The 17,975-nt window shown below is 45.2% G+C and overlaps 1 protein-coding gene across 5 annotated transcripts in view; it reads right to left on the bottom strand.

Annotated features, from left to right (window-relative positions):
* CCDC88C (coiled-coil domain containing 88C) overlaps positions 1–13,787 on the bottom strand; it is a 61,588-nt gene extending 47,801 nt beyond the window's left edge. For all 5 annotated transcript variants that reach the window (XM_075844330.1, XM_075844331.1, XM_075844332.1 and 2 more), the window contains exons 1-3: positions 13,470–13,787; positions 7,063–7,163; positions 4,754–4,862 (exon numbers count right to left, since the gene is read on the bottom strand). In XM_075844330.1, coding sequence (XP_075700445.1) covers positions 4,754–4,862; positions 7,063–7,163; positions 13,470–13,529 — 270 coding nt within the window. In that variant the 5' untranslated portion in view covers positions 13,530–13,787. The remainder of the gene's footprint in view (positions 1–4,753; positions 4,863–7,062; positions 7,164–13,469) is intronic.
* Between the last annotated feature and the right edge of the window lie 4,188 nt (positions 13,788–17,975).

Raw genomic sequence — 17,975 nt, 5'->3', positions numbered from 1 at the left:
CGTGATTGACAGATCTGCGGACGGTATTCCCCTTTAAGTGCTGCTCGGAGTCACCTGGCGGACGGCGCGTGTTTATTCGGCCAGATTCTCCTTTCACGATCTCCTCGATATTAGGATTCATTTGACTTTCACCTCCAGCAGAAACCGGGTAGTCCACGTAGACCACTGGGAGCCCTGGTCCTACACACGTGGGGGAAACCACTGACATTACAAGTCAAAGATCCATCGTCTGTTACAACTTGAACAAAACAAAAACAGTCCTGAACATCTGCACCGCACCACCATATGCTGCTCCACCAGTTGAGGAACATGAAACTTCCAGGACTCAGTCATGTGTAAATGTTCACAGACCGAGCTCCAATTGTCTGACTGACCTGACAGATAATCCCATAGGATCAAGACAAAGAGGACCCCCCCCCATTAACTCCCCGCAAACTCCGATAGGAATGTGAGTCACATGATAACCGCAGATTGAAGATCGTTTTCATCTAAAAAAAAGTTTTTCCCTACATGATAGAAAAAATAAACGAAGAAAAAAATTCAAACGCACGTAACACTCGTGATTGGAGAGACGACACATCGCCAAGTATCATAGGCATTCAGGATCTACACATGACTGGATGTAGCTATGGCGACCAAAATATAAACCTCCATTCTTTACACTGCAGGCTGTATTTGGAAAACAGAACAAAAGAGAAACAAGGGTTTTTTTGTTTTTTTTATTACAAAGTGACTTAATTCAGGCAAAGCACAGGGATCCCCTCCTTGGCCGTCTACAGTGTAGCCACAAGGTTTCCACGAAGCAGTGAACAGCGATCAGCACAAGAAAAGATTCTATAAGCAAGTGCTAGGTTAGAACTACAGATGGAGTAGGCTATATTGCAACCTGTAGCACACAACACCTATCGACATAATGAAGAACAGGACGCACATTAGATTTGCTGTATGAATTAATGACCAGGGTACATCCTTCTGTACAGTAAAGTCTGCTCCATCTGTGCACAGAACACACCGCCTCTGACTAAGATTGTATATTCCACTTCTACTTTTTGGAACAAAAGGGTTAATTGCCCTAACGAAGCTTCTGAGCCTCCTGACAACCCCCCTCCCCAGGGACTGTACAGAGAAGGTGTCTCCGGGGACCCCTGTAGTGTTTACTACAATGAGGAGGAGGAGGAGGAGGATGAACCTCTAAGCATGGCTGGACTGAAACAGAGGAGATTCTAAGAAGATATTACAGAGCCTCCCTTAAAGGGCCAGTCACACAAAGCAATTACCTAGAACCGTTCAGTCATATAATTCGCTAGAGATCTAGGTCCTGCGCTGTCTGCTCCGGAGGACCGCCCGTGAATACGGATGTCAATGGGCACTTTGTAAAACTTTAGCTCACCTACAAAGTTGCAGCGAACATTTACTGTGTGGTTCCCCCAACGATTAGGGGCTCCTGGGTAGAACGTTATATGGGACCTATGGTAAACAAGGCGTTACCCTACAGGGGCCCAAACAGTGCCAGAGAGGGCCCAATAAAAACACTGCCCTTACAGGGCCCAAACAAGTATCCTATTGGGCCCTAAAATAACTGCCCCACGGGGCCCAAATAGAAGCGCAGGGTTGTTAGACAAGTTGGTTCCCCTTGTTCTGTGCCTTTAGTGCATTGAATACTGGTTGTGTTGGCGGCACCTGGTGGAGATAGAGATCGGGGTGGTGCAAGTCATCTGACGTCCTGGTGCAATTGCCCCATTTGCCCCTCTTATAATCCGGCCCTGATCACATGGAGAGAGGGAAGATTAATTTGCTTTTAATTGAGGTTTCGTTTCGTTGTCTTTCCCAAGTCTGAAGAGGCTGATAACAGGGAACAATTACAGTCAACCGTACTATAATTGGGAGAAGACAGACTTTAGGGTTAGTGTCCCTTTAATTAATATTTCATCTGTTGCAGATGCTTCAGTACACATAACGAGACGCAGATAAAGTAATGATGAGCTTATCGCCATGGTGACAAAAATAATAAACAATTCGGTGGATTTACAGAGGAGACGCATTAATCCCGCGGCGGGGAGGGGTCATTGTCACAGGTGGGAACGTTCAGGACGAGATAGAACACACAAGGCGAGCGTGACTGCAGCAACGCAACGCGCCGGGACGTCCCACTGCGGCTTTGTTCTCACTGTTTACCCACAAACCACAATGTCACTAAATAATTCCGACTTTCTTCGCTCGGATCCTGTAAATAGAATCATCGACACATCGTTACCGCCATCAATTACCGGCGTGAGCAGGAGAAGCAGCTTCTGCCATCACCCGGGGACAGCGGAGGTTACACCGGAGACGCAGCGATTTATCCAGAGTCGTGACAACGAGACTCAGACTCCTAAAAATGGCGCAGGCTACATTATACGATCGGCGTGAATCACAACATACCAGACACTTTTAAGTCACCTCGCGGCCGCCATACATATACACCGATATTCTGATCTGAAAATAGTCAACAATTTTGCGCAACCATTAAGCGTTAAGTCACGTCCCATTGAGAATCTTGCCGCAAAACATAATTAAAAATGGCGCAACTGTCGTTATACCACGGACATCTGTGAATTTCCCCAATAATCAGAAAAAAATCCCAGTTGTACACAATTTCACATATTTCAGTTCTCTGCTTGCTGTCAGTGAAAGGACAGATTCTAGGTTACCCATCCTGATCTAGTCCAACTCCCATAGGTGCAGGATTGTTAACAGTGCATCAGAGCTCCCTCTTCTAGCAAACCATGGACTTGTTAGGAGAAAACGATCAGGATGAGTCTGCTTGCAGTCAGTGAATGGGAACATTCTTCAGAGATCTTGAAACCAGCAAGGAAGTGAAACACAAAATATATTGAAAAGTTGTTGTGCAACTTTCTATCATGTAAGGATGGATGAAGAGGATGAGGCCGGTTTCATACGAGCGCCATACCCATCATGCTCTTCGTTAGGGTCATTATTCTCGTGGTTGCGTCCGTATTGCCATCGTCTAAAAGCAACAAATTCTCGGAGGCGGCACGAGGCGTCACTACAGGACAGTTTTCTGGTATATTCTTCCTTGCAAAAATCTCAATGGGAGTTGAACGACTGCAGCCCGAGGCCAAAGAAAGTTTACAAATAAATAAGTGCCCCCCCCCCCTTCCTGTGGCACAATCATCAGACAATGGAGACGTTTGGGGTATTACTTCTCGTGTGTTTAGAAGTGACCTCCATCATGTGATATTACAGCCCTTATACAATGCACCGCTGGGGAGCCCCAAAATATACAATGCACTGCAGGGGGAGCCCCAAAATATACAATGATCTCTCCACAATCACTTGTTATTAAGGAAAACCACGGAGCAGGAAGCGCCCGCCGCACCACGTTCCTGTTATTGCTTTCTCACAAAATACCTATTAACAATATGGAAACGTTCAATTCGGGAAGTAAACAGTCACACGGGCACAGCTGCTGCCAGTTCATGGGGGGCGCCGCGTGTAACCGGACAAGAGAAGATTATGGGAACACAAAACATGAATGAAAACCATTAGAATGATGTAAAAAAATAAAATAAAAAAAAGTGCTAAAGTTATCCAAACCGATATTACGCGTCGCAGGACAAGACACAAAGTCACAGTTGGTGATATAAAAGTTACAATGTTTCAACATTTGGTGACGGGTCGTAACATCACATCACGGAGACAGAATGGAGTTTTGTGAATGTCGGGTTTTACTTAAAAAAAAAAATCAACAAAATGCGTATTTTACTAGAAAATGTCATGTTTTTAAACGCCATCCTAAGGCTACGTGTACACATGCGGAATATGGTGCAGAAAATCTGCGTCAAAACCGCAGGTAAATTCCACACCTAAAACTGCGGGTTTTTAATGCGTTTTTAGATTTTGATGCGGAAATAGGTGTTTTTATGCGGCAGATTTTGGTGCGTTTTCCGCTTGCGGATTGTAAGATGGATTGACAGGACGCAGGTCAATTTCCGTGCAGAAAAAACCCGCAACGTTATGAGATTTCTCGGAATCTCATTTTCTTTGCCGGTACTGGATTACACTGCGGATAATACGTGCAGAAAATCCCCACGTAATTGGAATTGCGAGCATTTGACCTATCTGACTAGTTTTAAAAGAAAACGCACCAAAATCTACAGCATAAAAAAAGGAATCTATATCTGCCTAAAAACGTAAATACCGCACCTAAAAACGCATAAAAAAACCACCCAAACTATTAGATGTGGATTTTCCCTGCGGTTTGGATACGGATTTTGTGCACAAAATTCTGCAACGTGTGCATTTAGCCTAAAGGTCTGGGACAATCCCAGTCACATCAGGGAGCGACTCATCGAATTTCAGCAGCTAAAGGAGGGTGATATCGTGAAATGGTTAACCGCACACACACGGTCGCATCCGCAAAAAATGGCGGCGACATACATCCACGTGACCACTGCAGCCAATCACTGGCCTCAGCGGTGGTGCTCGCATGTACGGCGTGTCATTGCCGACAGCAAAACAGGGACCAGCAGGGACCACCAAAGCAGCGGCGCAAGATTTTATAGGGGAGTAATGATTTTTTATTTGGTTCCCCCCTTAAAAAAAACAAAAAACTTTTAATCAGGATCAATGCAGAGAATGAAGGATTAAAGGCAAAGCAGGCGTCCCAATTGGTACCAGCACATAAGAGGTTAATCACACAAGTATTTCCTGTCTGTATCTGAACAGGAAACCATCATCATCCTCCTCGTACCTGGTAGTAGTTCTTGATGTGCCGCACCAGTATAGTGAGATTCTGAATCCGCAGGTTGACGTCGTTCTTGACATGATTGTTGATTCGCTGATTAGACGGTCGCGGGTCACTGTGCGGGGAGAGAGACATCACTGAATCAGACATCATGCGACAGGACGACGACGTCCTCTAAGTTCTGCACTGGACACTTTGGCTCAATTTGCGCAAGTCACACTCCAATAGAAGTCATTTATAAAACTATTTCTATTGGTGTGACCCAAGCGGATGGCGCCCTAGGGGTGTAGAGGTTGTAGTCACCCCTAAGAGGGTCGAACGCCACATACGGGAACAGCAGGACTATAACTCACACAATGGGGGAGGGGGTACACATAACAGCACTAATTTGAATACATTTTTCCTTATGCTCCAGTCACATCCAAAGCTGCATTTACAGTTCTGTTGGTTTCCATCTATATCCTGCTGGTCAGGGGTAAGCACCGGCACCGTCCACAGCTCTGCAGGGTTATCAGAACTCTCCTACGGTTGAAGGGATCGATATTAATAACTACACGGTGTTATGGAATTGCTATGTATGCGATTCCGGCTTCGCTGCAGGCGTCCAGTACAGACTTTGCAGTTTGTGGCTGGGTCGTCCGCACAGTCTTGGGTTACACAGCTGTGAATGTCTCGGCCTCTGACTGTAAATCCTATAACTAGCTGATTATAGGGGCAGCTTCTCAGGTGTCGGGCACATGTAAGTATAGCGCTCAGCTGTCCACCGCTCGTGTAAGGACCCGGCACGTATCGCAACAGCTTCGTCAACTATTCCCCTTGTCCATAACAGGGGGACAGAGAAAGAAGGACGTAATCCGGGGGCCGGCGGTGACAGCTGCTCAGTCCAGAGGTCATAGAGCACAAATCCTCCATAGTAAGGACAATGTATGGGGTCCTGATCTCCGAGCTACATCCCCGGTCTGGACAGTCCAGAGCTCCCGGGCCCCAAACCTGTAACAGGGCCGCCACCCGCCATGTATAAAACTGGAGTCTTCTCATGTGGCAGAAGAACCTATGGGCCCCTCAGACACCACCTGCTGCCTCTGCACCCCCGTACAGCACGCTCTCCTCTTATATGGCTCAGGTCCCCAAGGCCACTACGGCCTGGTGCGACCTCTGCACCCCCTATAGTTCCTGCTTGGATCAGATTGATTTTGCCGCTGCCGCTCGATGATTGGAAGCCTCCACTATTGTAAAAGCATCAAGTCCGAAAATAAGTAAATATTAGGGAATTGCCTTCTATGCGATTCCCTAAAATATAAGAAATCGTTCATTAAAAGGTAAACCTACAGGCCACCAAAAATTCAGCACAACCCCCAATCAACAGAAACGTAGAGCAATTGTTGAGTTTTTTATGATTTTAGGTACCCGGTCTATATTGCCCGACCCTGGGCATCGATTCTGTTCATCTGCAAAGCCAACACTTCACCTTTTATTTGTTTACTTCTCCTAGAAACCACCAACAAGCAGGTCATTTCAATGGGCGCCATTTAAGGTTACAGACAAGGCTTAATGCTTCTGGGTTTTCATGCGTTAATGAGCCGCGTTGCAGGGGATATGTGGGGGTCCCGCTACTGAACACTTGGCCGGGAAGTGGTCGCAGAATAACAAATCCGGCAACAGCAGCTTGTTGATGGTTTCCAGGAGGCAACAGGATTTTATTTTTGCTCTCTGTTGTTCAGCGGTGGGGCTTTACTTTAACATGAGCCCATAGAGGAACATGAAAAATACCTGCCTGCTAGGGGTCAGTAGGTATCGCTACCCTCCATGTGTTTAGGAATAGAATGCCAGAAGTGCAGTGAAGACTGACATAGTAACAAGGAGGAGCGTAAATGAACTATACAGTCATAGTGGAGTAAGACTCGCATTATTCTCAGGATGATTTCATCTGAACATTTATTCTTGTACCAGTTAAGCTGTAACACGTCCCCTTCACACGCACGACTGACTCTGAGCTGGAAAGGAAGTGGTCGAGAAGTCGCTTTGCAGTTTTCGTGATGAAAAATCGACATTCATCTGCAGAGCGTGAATGTAGTGTATTCTATATAGGGATTAGTTATCTGTAAATGAGGCGTGAATACTGTGCCTCGCGCCTCTGTGTAGGCCTCAATCAATACCGGAATAGATAGCGGTGATCTAAAAAGAAATTACGTTTTCACAATTCGCACATAAAGCACCTACAAATATCCAAGTGACCAGTTCGGCTCTGCTACATTTGTATAGCTCACGTACTGCATTGTTTTATAGATTATATCCCTGTCACCTGATATACTCACATCTGGAGCATCATCTTGTTGAGGAACACGCCGTCTACTAGATCCATGTACATCGCCACTTTACTCTCGTTCTCGTTACCGCACGGCCCCACGGTTTTCACCTATAGAAAAAGAAGAAACCATGAATGTGGATTATGGGAGGGGGGATTAGGAGGAATTCAATGGGTAAGAGATGAGATTACTGCGACCTGGGACTTCGCACATTCCTGGGAGAGTACGTAATGCTCGTTACTTCCAAGATAATTAATGTCTTATATCAGTCACCGCCAAGAGCCTCCTCCGTATAACCCCCTGCTGCTTCTATGGACCGTGCCCCCCACAACACAAAAAAAAAAAAAATGGGGGTTTTGAAAACTCCATTACTGTGCGAGGGCTCGTCACCCCGAATTCAATATATACAGAGCAAACTATAGGAACCAAACTCAGGTCCACACCACAAGGCGGGAATTCGTAACTGGCACGCTCGACTGCCTGTGTACATCCACCTCTTCATATAGGTCACGCATGTACACAGAGACTCCACCAGAAGCAGAATAGTGAGTGCAGCTCTGGAGTATAATACAGGATGTAACTCAGGATCAGTACAGGATAAGTAATGTATGTACACAGTGACTCCACCAGCAGAATAGTGAGTGCAGCTCTGGAGTATAATACAGGATATAACTCAGGATCAGTACAGGATAAGTAATGTATGTACACAGTGACTCCACCAGCAGAATAGTGAGTGCAGCTCTGGAGTATAATACAGGATGTAACTCAGGATCAGTACAGGATAAGTAATGTAATGTATGTACACAGTGACTCCACCAGCAGAATAGTGAGTGCAGCTCTGGAGTATAATACAGGATATAACTCAGGATCAGTACAGGATCAGTAATGTATGTACACAGTGACTCCACCAGCAGAATAGTGAGTACAGCTCTGGGGTATAATACAGCATGTAACTCAGGATCAGTACAGGATAAGTAATGTATGTACACAGTGACTCCACCAGCAGAATAGTGAATGCAGCTCTGGAGTATAATACAGCATGTAACTCAGGATCAGTACAGGATAAGTAATGTATGTACACAGTGACTCCACCAGCAGAATAGTTAGTGCAGCTCTGGAGTATAATACAGGATGTAACTCAGGATCAGTACAGGATAAGTAATGTAATGTATGTACACAGTTACTCCACCAGCAGAATAGTGAGTGCAGCTCTGGAGTATAATACAAGATGTAACTCAGGATCAGTACAGGATAAGTAATGTAATGTATGTACACAGTGACTCCACCAGCAGAATAGTGAGTGCAGCTCTGGAGTATAATACAGGATGTAACTCAGGATCAGTACAGGATAAGTAATGTAATGTATGTACACAGTGACTCCACCAGCAGAATAGTGAGTGCAGCTCTGGAGTATAATACAGGATGTAACTCAGGATCAGTACAGGATAAGTAATGTAATGTATGTACACAGTGACTCCACCAGCAGAATAGTGAGTGCGGCTCTGGGGTATAATACAGGATGTAACTCAGGATCAGTAATGTAATGTATGTACACAGTGACACCACCAGCAGAATAGGGAGTGCAGCTCTGGAGTATAATACAGGATATAACTCAGGATCAGTACAGGATAAGTAATGTAATGTATGTACACAGTGACTCCACCAGCAGAATAGTGAGTGCAGCTCTGGAGTATAATACAGGATATAACTCAGGATCAGTAATGTATGTACACAGTGACTCCACCAGCAGAATAGTGAGTACAGCTCTGGGGTATAATACAGCATGTAACTCAGGATCAGTACAGGATAAGTAATGTATGTACACAGTGACTCCACCAGCAGAATAGTGAATGCAGCTCTGGAGTATAATACAGGATGTAACTCAAGATCAGTACAGGATAAGTAATGTAATGTATATACACAGTGACTCCACCAGCAGAATAGTGAGTGCAGCTCTGGAGTATAATACAGGATGTAACTCAGGATCAGTACAGGATAAGTAATGTAATGTATGTACACAGTGACTCCACCAGCAGAATAGTGAGTGCGGCTCTGGGGTATAATACAGGATGTAACTTAGGATCAGTAATGTAATGTATGTACACAGTGACACCACCAGCAGAATAGGGAGTGCAGCTCTGGAGTATAATACAGGATATAACTCAGGATCAGTACAGGATAAGTAATGTAATGTATGTACACAGTGACTCCACCAGCAGAATAGTGAGTGCAGCTCTGGAGTATAATACAGGATATAACTCAGGATCAGTAATGTATGTACACAGTGACTCCACCAGCAGAATAGTGAGTACAGCTCTGGGGTATAATACAGCATGTAACTCAGGATCAGTACAGGATAAGTAATGTATGTACACAGTGACTCCACCAGCAGAATAGTGAATGCAGCTCTGGAGTATAATACAGCATGTAACTCAGGATCAGTACAGGATAAGTAATGTATGTACACAGTGACTCCACCAGCAGAATAGTTAGTGCAGCTCTGGAGTATAATACAGGATGTAACTCAGGATCAGTACAGGATAAGTAATGTAATGTATGTACACAGTGACTCCACCAGCAGAATAGTGAGTGCAGCTCTGGAGTATAATACAAGATGTAACTCAGGATCAGTACAGGATAAGTAATGTAATGTATGTACACAGTTACTCCACCAGCAGAATAGTGAGTGCAGCTCTGGAGTATAATACAGGATGTAACTCAGGATCAGTACAGGATAAGTAATGTAATGTATATACACAGTGACTCCACCAGCAGAATAGTGAGTGCAGCTCTGGAGTATAATACAGGATGTAACTCAGGATCAGTACAGGATAAGTAATGTAATGTATGTACACAGTGACTCCACCAGCAGAATAGTGAGTGCGGCTCTGGGGTATAATACAGGATGTAACTCAGGATCAGTACAGGATAAGTAATGTAATGTATGTACACAGTGACACCACCAGCAGAATAGGGAGTGCAGCTCTGGAGTATAATACAGGATGTAACTCAGGATCAGTACAGGATAAGTAATGTAATGTATGTACACAGTGACTCCACCAGCAGAATAGTGAGTGCGGCTCTGGGGTATAATACAGGATGTAACTCAGGATCAGTACAGGATAAGTAATGTAATGTATGTACACAGTGACACCACCAGCAGAATAGGGAGTGCAGCTCTGGAGTATAATACAGGATATAACTCAGGATCAGTACAGGATAAGTAATGTAATGTATGTACACAGTGACTCCACCAGCAGTATAGTGAGTGCAGCTCTGGAGTATAATACAGGATATATCTCAGGATCAGTACAGGATAAGTAATGTATATACACTGTGACTCCACCAGCAGAATAGTGAGTGCAGCTCTGGAGTATAATACAGGATATATCTCAGGATCAGTACAGGATGTCATGCATTTATAAAGTGATTCTTTATGTAGATTATTTCAGCATGTAAACTGGTGATCTGAGGTGACATATGGCGGTTCACTTAACCAAATGGACCACAGCGTCAGCACCAGCATGTCTCTAAGTTACAATTTACAACAATTGGCGGGAGGATCCCAACCACCTTAGATTCTGTGCCCGGATTCATTAGAACACAGTATTCCTCACTCTGCAGTCAGGACACAACTCTCCCGGCTCTGCTCCGCAGACAAACAAAAGCCTTGGAACTGAGAAGGATGTTATTGTTAATGTGACCCAGAGCTGAGACAAAAGCAGCGGCCACAGACCCCCCCCCCCCCCCCCCCCATGAGACTCCTCTGCAGTCTCTGTCTCTCTCTCTAGAGGACCGTTAACCTCACAGCACCTGTCTCATGATGACAGCTACAACTTGTCTGACAGCACTGGGGGGGGGGGACATGACCCTTGATAGACATGGTCGCCCCCCCCCCCCGCAGCACCTGCGATGACAGATTTACACCCTGTGTGGTCGTGCCACCAAAACTGCCCAAATACAGGCCCAGTTGGTGAAGCCGCCAATAGATGGACAGAACATTGTGGACAAACGGCCCTAAAGCAGTGGGGCCACATTCAATGGACCTGTAATAAAACTCTGCATGAAACAGAAACTTTTATCAAGCCCAAAACATAAGAGAACATCTATTTTTCCACTTTCTATTGAAGTTCTTTGCTGGATTATCAGACTTTCTGGATTATCAACATGCATTATTTTTTTTGCCTGTTCCAATAATTGCTACATGTAAATTAATCTTTATCTCAGGCCTATGGGGGATGGGGGTGTTAAACTGTGGACTATTGCTCCCTGGACCTGGGAGAACCCCCCCCCCCCCATCCCTGGGAACTTGAAGATCTGAAAAAGGTGAAAGGCGATCCAGTATTTCTGTTGTGTGTAATGAAGTGTTTCATATTACAGTTCACAAAGAGTCACCGCACCCAGATATAGACGCAGCAGGCGGTTACAACACCTCATGTGCGGTCATTTATGGCGGTCGAGCACTTCATACAGCCATATAGCGGTCCATATCCACTTATGACCGGTCTCAGGTGGCTGTAATACGGTCCAGGACCTGGATCCAATGCGGTTCTACGGAACTGAACTTAGATTATTATAGAACCCCATGGTTCAACTTCTGTTCAATAAAACCGCGGGTGTCTGGGTCCTGTGAACATGGACGCTAAAACACGGCCATATTAGAGCTGTGTGAAAGCGGCCTAACGGTGATTATAAACTCCAGACGAAAGTTGATGGACGATTTTGACCATAACGGACGATTGTCGGTTAGAAAATTGAGCCAACGATCGTTATAATCAACTGATGGCCGAGTAATTTTCTATAAAACTGGTCGGCCATGTTGGAAATTTTCATCAACGTATCGAAAGGAGTTGAACGTGTAGGGGTCACTAACGTGACCAGGAAGGATCGTTCTGCCAGTGCCCACATAGGAGAGTTTGTCACTTGCAGACGGTAATTTTAATATACCATCGGATGTGTATGGACCAATTGCACGACTATAACGCTCATCATCTGAAATCTATACAGGGATGAACGAATATCCATCAGATGGACGATCGTTCGATAATCACCCCTCTAAATGTATGGCCACCTTAACACGGACGCCTGTACAAGAAGAAACAACGTAACGGCAAGTTACAACTCAGCCGTATATACACAAGACGCCAACAAAAGACATCAAGTACACGGAAGAGCATTTCCTCTCACAACCCCCCCCAGTGAAGATAAACCCTGAGTCGTCATCTTCTGTCAAGTTGATAAAATTTGATTCAGATTCTTAGTTATATCAGTTTCTGGGAAAGCTGGGTGACAACCAATAGTATCGTCACCCAATAGTACCCCCTCACAGCTCGAAGTGGGATTGTTACTTACACCTTCATGTTATACCTGACTAGTTATAAGGCAACTCATCCTGTAATTAATAACTAGACAGAATTTCCATTCAGGACTCTAGGGAAGTTGGGTGACAACCCCTTTGATAGCTGGAAACGGATTCCTGGCTTAGGCCCCTTTAAATGGTCAGATTTTTTGTTTTAGACAGGTTTCATCATTCTTTCAATTTAATTAAGTCAGATCAATTTACAAGAGGAATCTTCAAAACCAAAGAGCTAGCAATCGAATGGTCTGGAAGGAAGGGAGGGATAGATAGAGAGAGAGAGAGAGATATCCTGGCCTCCTTGTACAGACTTGTTGGTGTATTTTGGAGCACACAGGCAGTCAAGTCACTTATCAGTTTGGGTAGTCAGGGGGCTATAAACTTTATACTGGGTCTGGAGGAAGTGGCCATCATGTCCTCACAGGGATATTATCACCTGCTTGTGACCCCCACATCCCCAGGAATGCTATTCTTTTATAACCAGGCTGGATGGGGGCAGGGCAGTAGGGGGGGGGGGGGGAATCAGGGGCTTCTTGGTGCATTCAGAGGAGGACAGTTCAATACTGAGCAGCAAACAAAATAAAAAGTTCAAATAAAATGAAGCAGCAGGTGGTCGGGGAAGGGGGTGTTACATTGCCTTGGTGAAGTTTTGAATACTGGAACTTCCAGCCTGCAGCAAACGCTGATACATTGTAATTAGATAAAAGCAAAAATAAATAATAAAAAGTTATTAAATGTAAACACGAAAAACAAACTGGAAACAAAGTAACAAATCCAGCAGATCGCAGGGCAGCAACAAATGCAGCAGATCGCAGGGCAGCAACAAAGTAACAAATGCAGCAGATCGCAGGGCAGCAACAAAGTAACAAATCCAGCAGATCGCAGGGCTGCAACAAAGTAACAAATGCAGCAGATCGCAGGGCTGCAACAAAGTAACAAATGCAGCAGATCGCAGGGCAGCAACAAAGTAACAAATGCAGCAGATCGCAGGGCAGCAACCCTCCCCTCAGGCAGGGATCCCCAGCAACCACTTTACCCCCTGAGAATGCCGGACACTCACCCATGTGACCAGTGGGCTCTCCAGGAACAGGTCCAGGAGCTGGGAAATAGTAATATCCATGGTTTCCTCGGAGTTTGAGCCCTATTTGCAGCGGAGTAGAGGCGAATAGTCCATGCTGCTGTCTGTGCCCCTGGAGGGAGCGGAGTGCTAGTAACTGAACAATGAGAGTCTCATCTCCGCAGGGGGCAGAGGCACAACCCTCACCCTCCTCCTCCTGCTGAGTACAGCTCTGCTCTCAGGTGCAGTCAGTCAGAGCCCCCCATGCAGCCAGTACATGCAGGGTGCAGGGGGTCTTGCAGCAGACAACTCACTGTTACTGTATCTGTGCAACTAACTACAGGTAGCAACTGTGCAGGCAGCATGGAGAGGTGGATGGGCACCAAGGGCAACCAATCAGAGAGCAAAGCGGGAGGGGTGGACTCTGCATTGACCAATGGGAGGGTAAATTCAGTTTAAAGGGGTTGGCTGGGGGTTTGAACAATGCTGGGGTCTGGGTGAGCTGCACCTGTGCCTTCATTGGTGGTCCTGGGTAATGTGAACTGTCCCTGAAAAGTTCTGTCCTGGAAATTAGAATTAGAGGCTAATTCCATAGATAAGATCATTTCTCATCCGGGTGATTGGTGCTGGAGCTGGACGATTATTGTGCATTGCCCGATGCGAGAGCGTCACATGCCTCAAGATGCTTTATGCCACTTTCAAGTCATGCGAGTTGCCCAACTTTTTTCTGCCCGCTAAAGTCACCAGAGAAGTCGCACTGATGTCAATCAATTTCCAATGACTTGTACAGCGTTCCAGTGTCCTGCGACATTTGCAGATAGTACAAAAAGTTACAGTCGACCGTCAGTGGTGGGGACGCAGCTGGATCGTATCATCCATATTGCGCGACCATCCGGACAAAAGTTGTAGCCTAGAGACAATCCACGTGAGATGTTACTGGGGAATAAGACATCTGCAGGCTTCATGGCTGTATTATATTTTGCACCAATCCGCCCTTACTCCATCTCCGTCTGCCTTCATATGGAGTCCATGTAAAAAAAAATGGTGCCATTCGCATCACATGCCATATTACCAAGGTACAGTGCCCTATAGAACCACCATACAGTACTCTATGAGTCCCTGGTATGGCATTTATGTGTACACAAGCCATAAGTTATAGGGGTTGTGGGGACAACAAATTATTAGCAGTGTGCGGACTACAGTAAGTGAGTACACTCGCGAAAATACATTCTGCTCCCCCGCCAGCGCTATAAAAATCTATGAAAAGCTCAGAATCAGCGCGACGGGAAACCGGAATGTATATTAGCGAGTGTATCACATACTGCAGTGACTACACCGCTAATTATTTTTGGTCCCCACATAACCCCTTTAAATTGGCGAAATCACGCCGAAATCAGTCGACGCCTTGGAAACATTAGTCTAGTATATGGTAGAAAGTAGTACAATGGGCCTCAAATACTAAAAGCATCGAATAAAATTTGGCTTTGTGGCCCATAGTAAGCATTCACAGCGCCATTTTTCCAGAGCGGTTTAAGAGATGGAAGCAGAGCTCTGATTGGTTGCTATGGGCAGCAAGGCCAGTTTTTATTTTAGCTTTGATATTTGAAGTCCATTTGTTCCAGATTTTTACAATCGCCGGTCTCCCAGAGACTTTACCGGATTTAATTAAAGGGGTCAATTGTTATTGTTAGTTGTGGTCATGTGACTGCGCTGGCAGAAATAACCGATGGCGTTTATAACGGACAAGCTGGCAGAGTTCCTCAGAACTCTCGCATTAGATAATAGCAAATCTAATAACGGATATTTATTAAGGGATTGCTATTTAAAGGGACAATCCCTACATATTGGAAGGGTCACTCGACAATACTCAGATCACTGGGACCTCCAGCGATCAAATGTAATCCATGGGGAAACCGGACTGTGTTTAGTTTCCCTGCAGCGCCACCACAGGAGAAATGAAGCATTACAGTGTCCATTTAAATCAATGTGTAATGAAGGAGTGGACAGGTCCTACAGAGAAAGACGCTCTATGTAACCGCTCTCCACTCTGCCCAAAAGACTCAGAATTCCCTAATAGGGTGTATGGAAATGGGTTTTCTATTTTTCATAATTGTATGACCGTAACCCAGCTCTGAATTGCTATCTTTGTACGCGGTTTCCTTTCGACACCACAGGCGCTGTCTATTTGATATTCACTCAAATTTTCAATATTTATTAATAACCGTCACCTTCTATGGACGAGTAAACATGGCAAAATGAATATGTATTCTTATCCGGCAGGGATATCGCTGGTCTGTTTTGCATTGTAAAGGTTGAGTGATGTCTGTAGCGGCAAATAACACAAGCGTGAAAGGATCTTACACGTCTGGGAGATTTGTGAGCAGTTTGGTGATCACGATCCACTTCATTCCTAACCATCTTGATCACAGTGACCCCTAGTGGTAAAGTCTATGTATTAAAAGTGTTGATAAATGAAAGTGGATGTGGCCAATGTGACCGGGAACGTGGATGTAAATTACAAAATGTATTTTGGCTTTACATTTTCCTGGTCTTTACTGATGAAACGCTACAATGTAACATTTATTCAGATGTTGTACAGGATTGCTACAAGTTGGAGACCACTGCTATATGGAGTGCACAGGATGCATTTGTGCCCAGCCTGAGGGGCCACGGGGCCCTTCTGCAGCCTACATAGACGTGCTATGCACTGTTTGGGGTTGGTATAGATTTTACATTGAGGCCCAGAAGCTGCAAGTTACTTTATTACGGACATAAGGAAACAATCATGGAAGTCAGGATGTCCCCCGTCTGTGTTATTATAGACAGGATGAGACGGAGGTGCGTGTCAGGGCAGTGGGGGTGGGCGGGTGGGCGAAGCTGCTCCTACAGTATAAACATGAAGCTTATTATAAAGATAATAGAGGGGGAGTCTGGAGATTTCTGGGTAAAGTCTATCTAGTGCAGGGGGGGGGGGGTTCTGTAAGTTCTGTAAAGCCGGGTACACATAGTGCTGGGGGGGCATTATAAACTAGCGTTAGTACAGGGGGGGGGGGCACTGTGCATTTTTTTTTAACCCCTATATGTTATATCCTGGGGTTTTTGGGGCTCTCTGCCACACACCTGACATTATAGAGGGTGGAATCTCCGCATGATCTGTGATTATCTTGTCTCGTCTGCATCTGGAAGAGCTGCAGGAAGTCGGATAAAGACTTAGGATGTTGTAGTTTGAGGCAGATGCTTAATATCCATGTCCGGCCGCACCTGCAATTGAGGCTTTAAGGGCTTCTGGAGATGAGAATATTCATTACCCGGCAGCACTCAAAGAAAGGCTGATCTGTCCTGCAAAAAAAAATAAAAAATTATATATATGCTACAGGCAGAGAAAGGGTTAAAACATACTTAAAGCCAAAAATGAGACCTTACCTGAGCTCCTGCCTCCGATATGCAGATGGTTACTTGTAAGATCAGCTGTATGTACTCCAGACTTCAGTCCCTAGGACAGGAAGTAGCTGACATCTACCATTGTCAGCCATATTAGCTTTCAGGGGCTGTTTATTCGGTCACCCAGAAGACCCCCCCCCCCCACATAGTGATACCTCCCCCTCCAATTTCTCTTACTGTAAAGAGACGACAGAGACGTGAGTGAATCTCTGCCTGTAATGTGAAACAGGAATCAGACTAAATTTGTAGAAAACTGCAAACTGCTTTCAGATTATTCTGGATAGTAGTTTAGAGAAAAAAAAAGTGAAACCAGAACACGGAGGAGAAACACAGATGAGATGCACGTAAAACACATGGATATAAACCATAAAACAGTCCGTGTTTTATGGACGCAAGACGGACCCGCTCGTCTGAATGAGGCCTAATAATGCAGGATGAGAAGGACTGGCAGCTTTGAGCTAGAGCAGAGTCCTGACTGACAAGTCTGGTTGCCAGGGAAACATTGTAACTACCAGTGTCTCTTCCATTGGGTTGTCAGGCAGAGAATCGCATCAACCAGTCAGTCTCACATTACTCGGGTTCAAGGTTGAAACGGCTGATAAAAGGCATTCGGGTTCAGCCGGACAGAACTTGATGGTAGTTGTAGTCCTGGTTTCATCCACATATTTATTTGTTCATAGCTGGAATTGGAACAGCAAAGCAAAAAAGGAAACCTTTTCTAATGAAGCATGTAAGGTGAACACAATAAATCTTGGTTATTTGTGAGTAGTGGGACCACGGCAAGGACCGCAACGCCACGACTAGACTGTTGTAGCGCCCACTTACTGATTTCAACTTTTGAGCTACAGCCTAAATAAATACATTAAACTGTAGCTAAATGTTTGACAAACTTCTGACATGTCATAGTGACATGTCAGAAGTTTGGATTGGTGGGGGTCCGAGCACTGAGACCCCCACCAAACGCTAGCACGAAGCAGCTGAAGGTCTCGTGTGAGTTCTCAGCCGCTTCGTGTCTGTTCGGCTTTTTCCGGGAGGCCGATGTATCGCAGCACGAGCTCATAGACTTTG

The sequence above is a fragment of the Rhinoderma darwinii genome, chromosome 12 (assembly GCF_050947455.1).
Source record: "Rhinoderma darwinii isolate aRhiDar2 chromosome 12, aRhiDar2.hap1, whole genome shotgun sequence".
NCBI lineage: Eukaryota > Metazoa > Chordata > Amphibia > Anura > Rhinodermatidae > Rhinoderma > Rhinoderma darwinii.
Note: the sequence above shows the minus strand (reverse complement) of the source record. Positions and strands in the feature narration are given on the sequence as shown.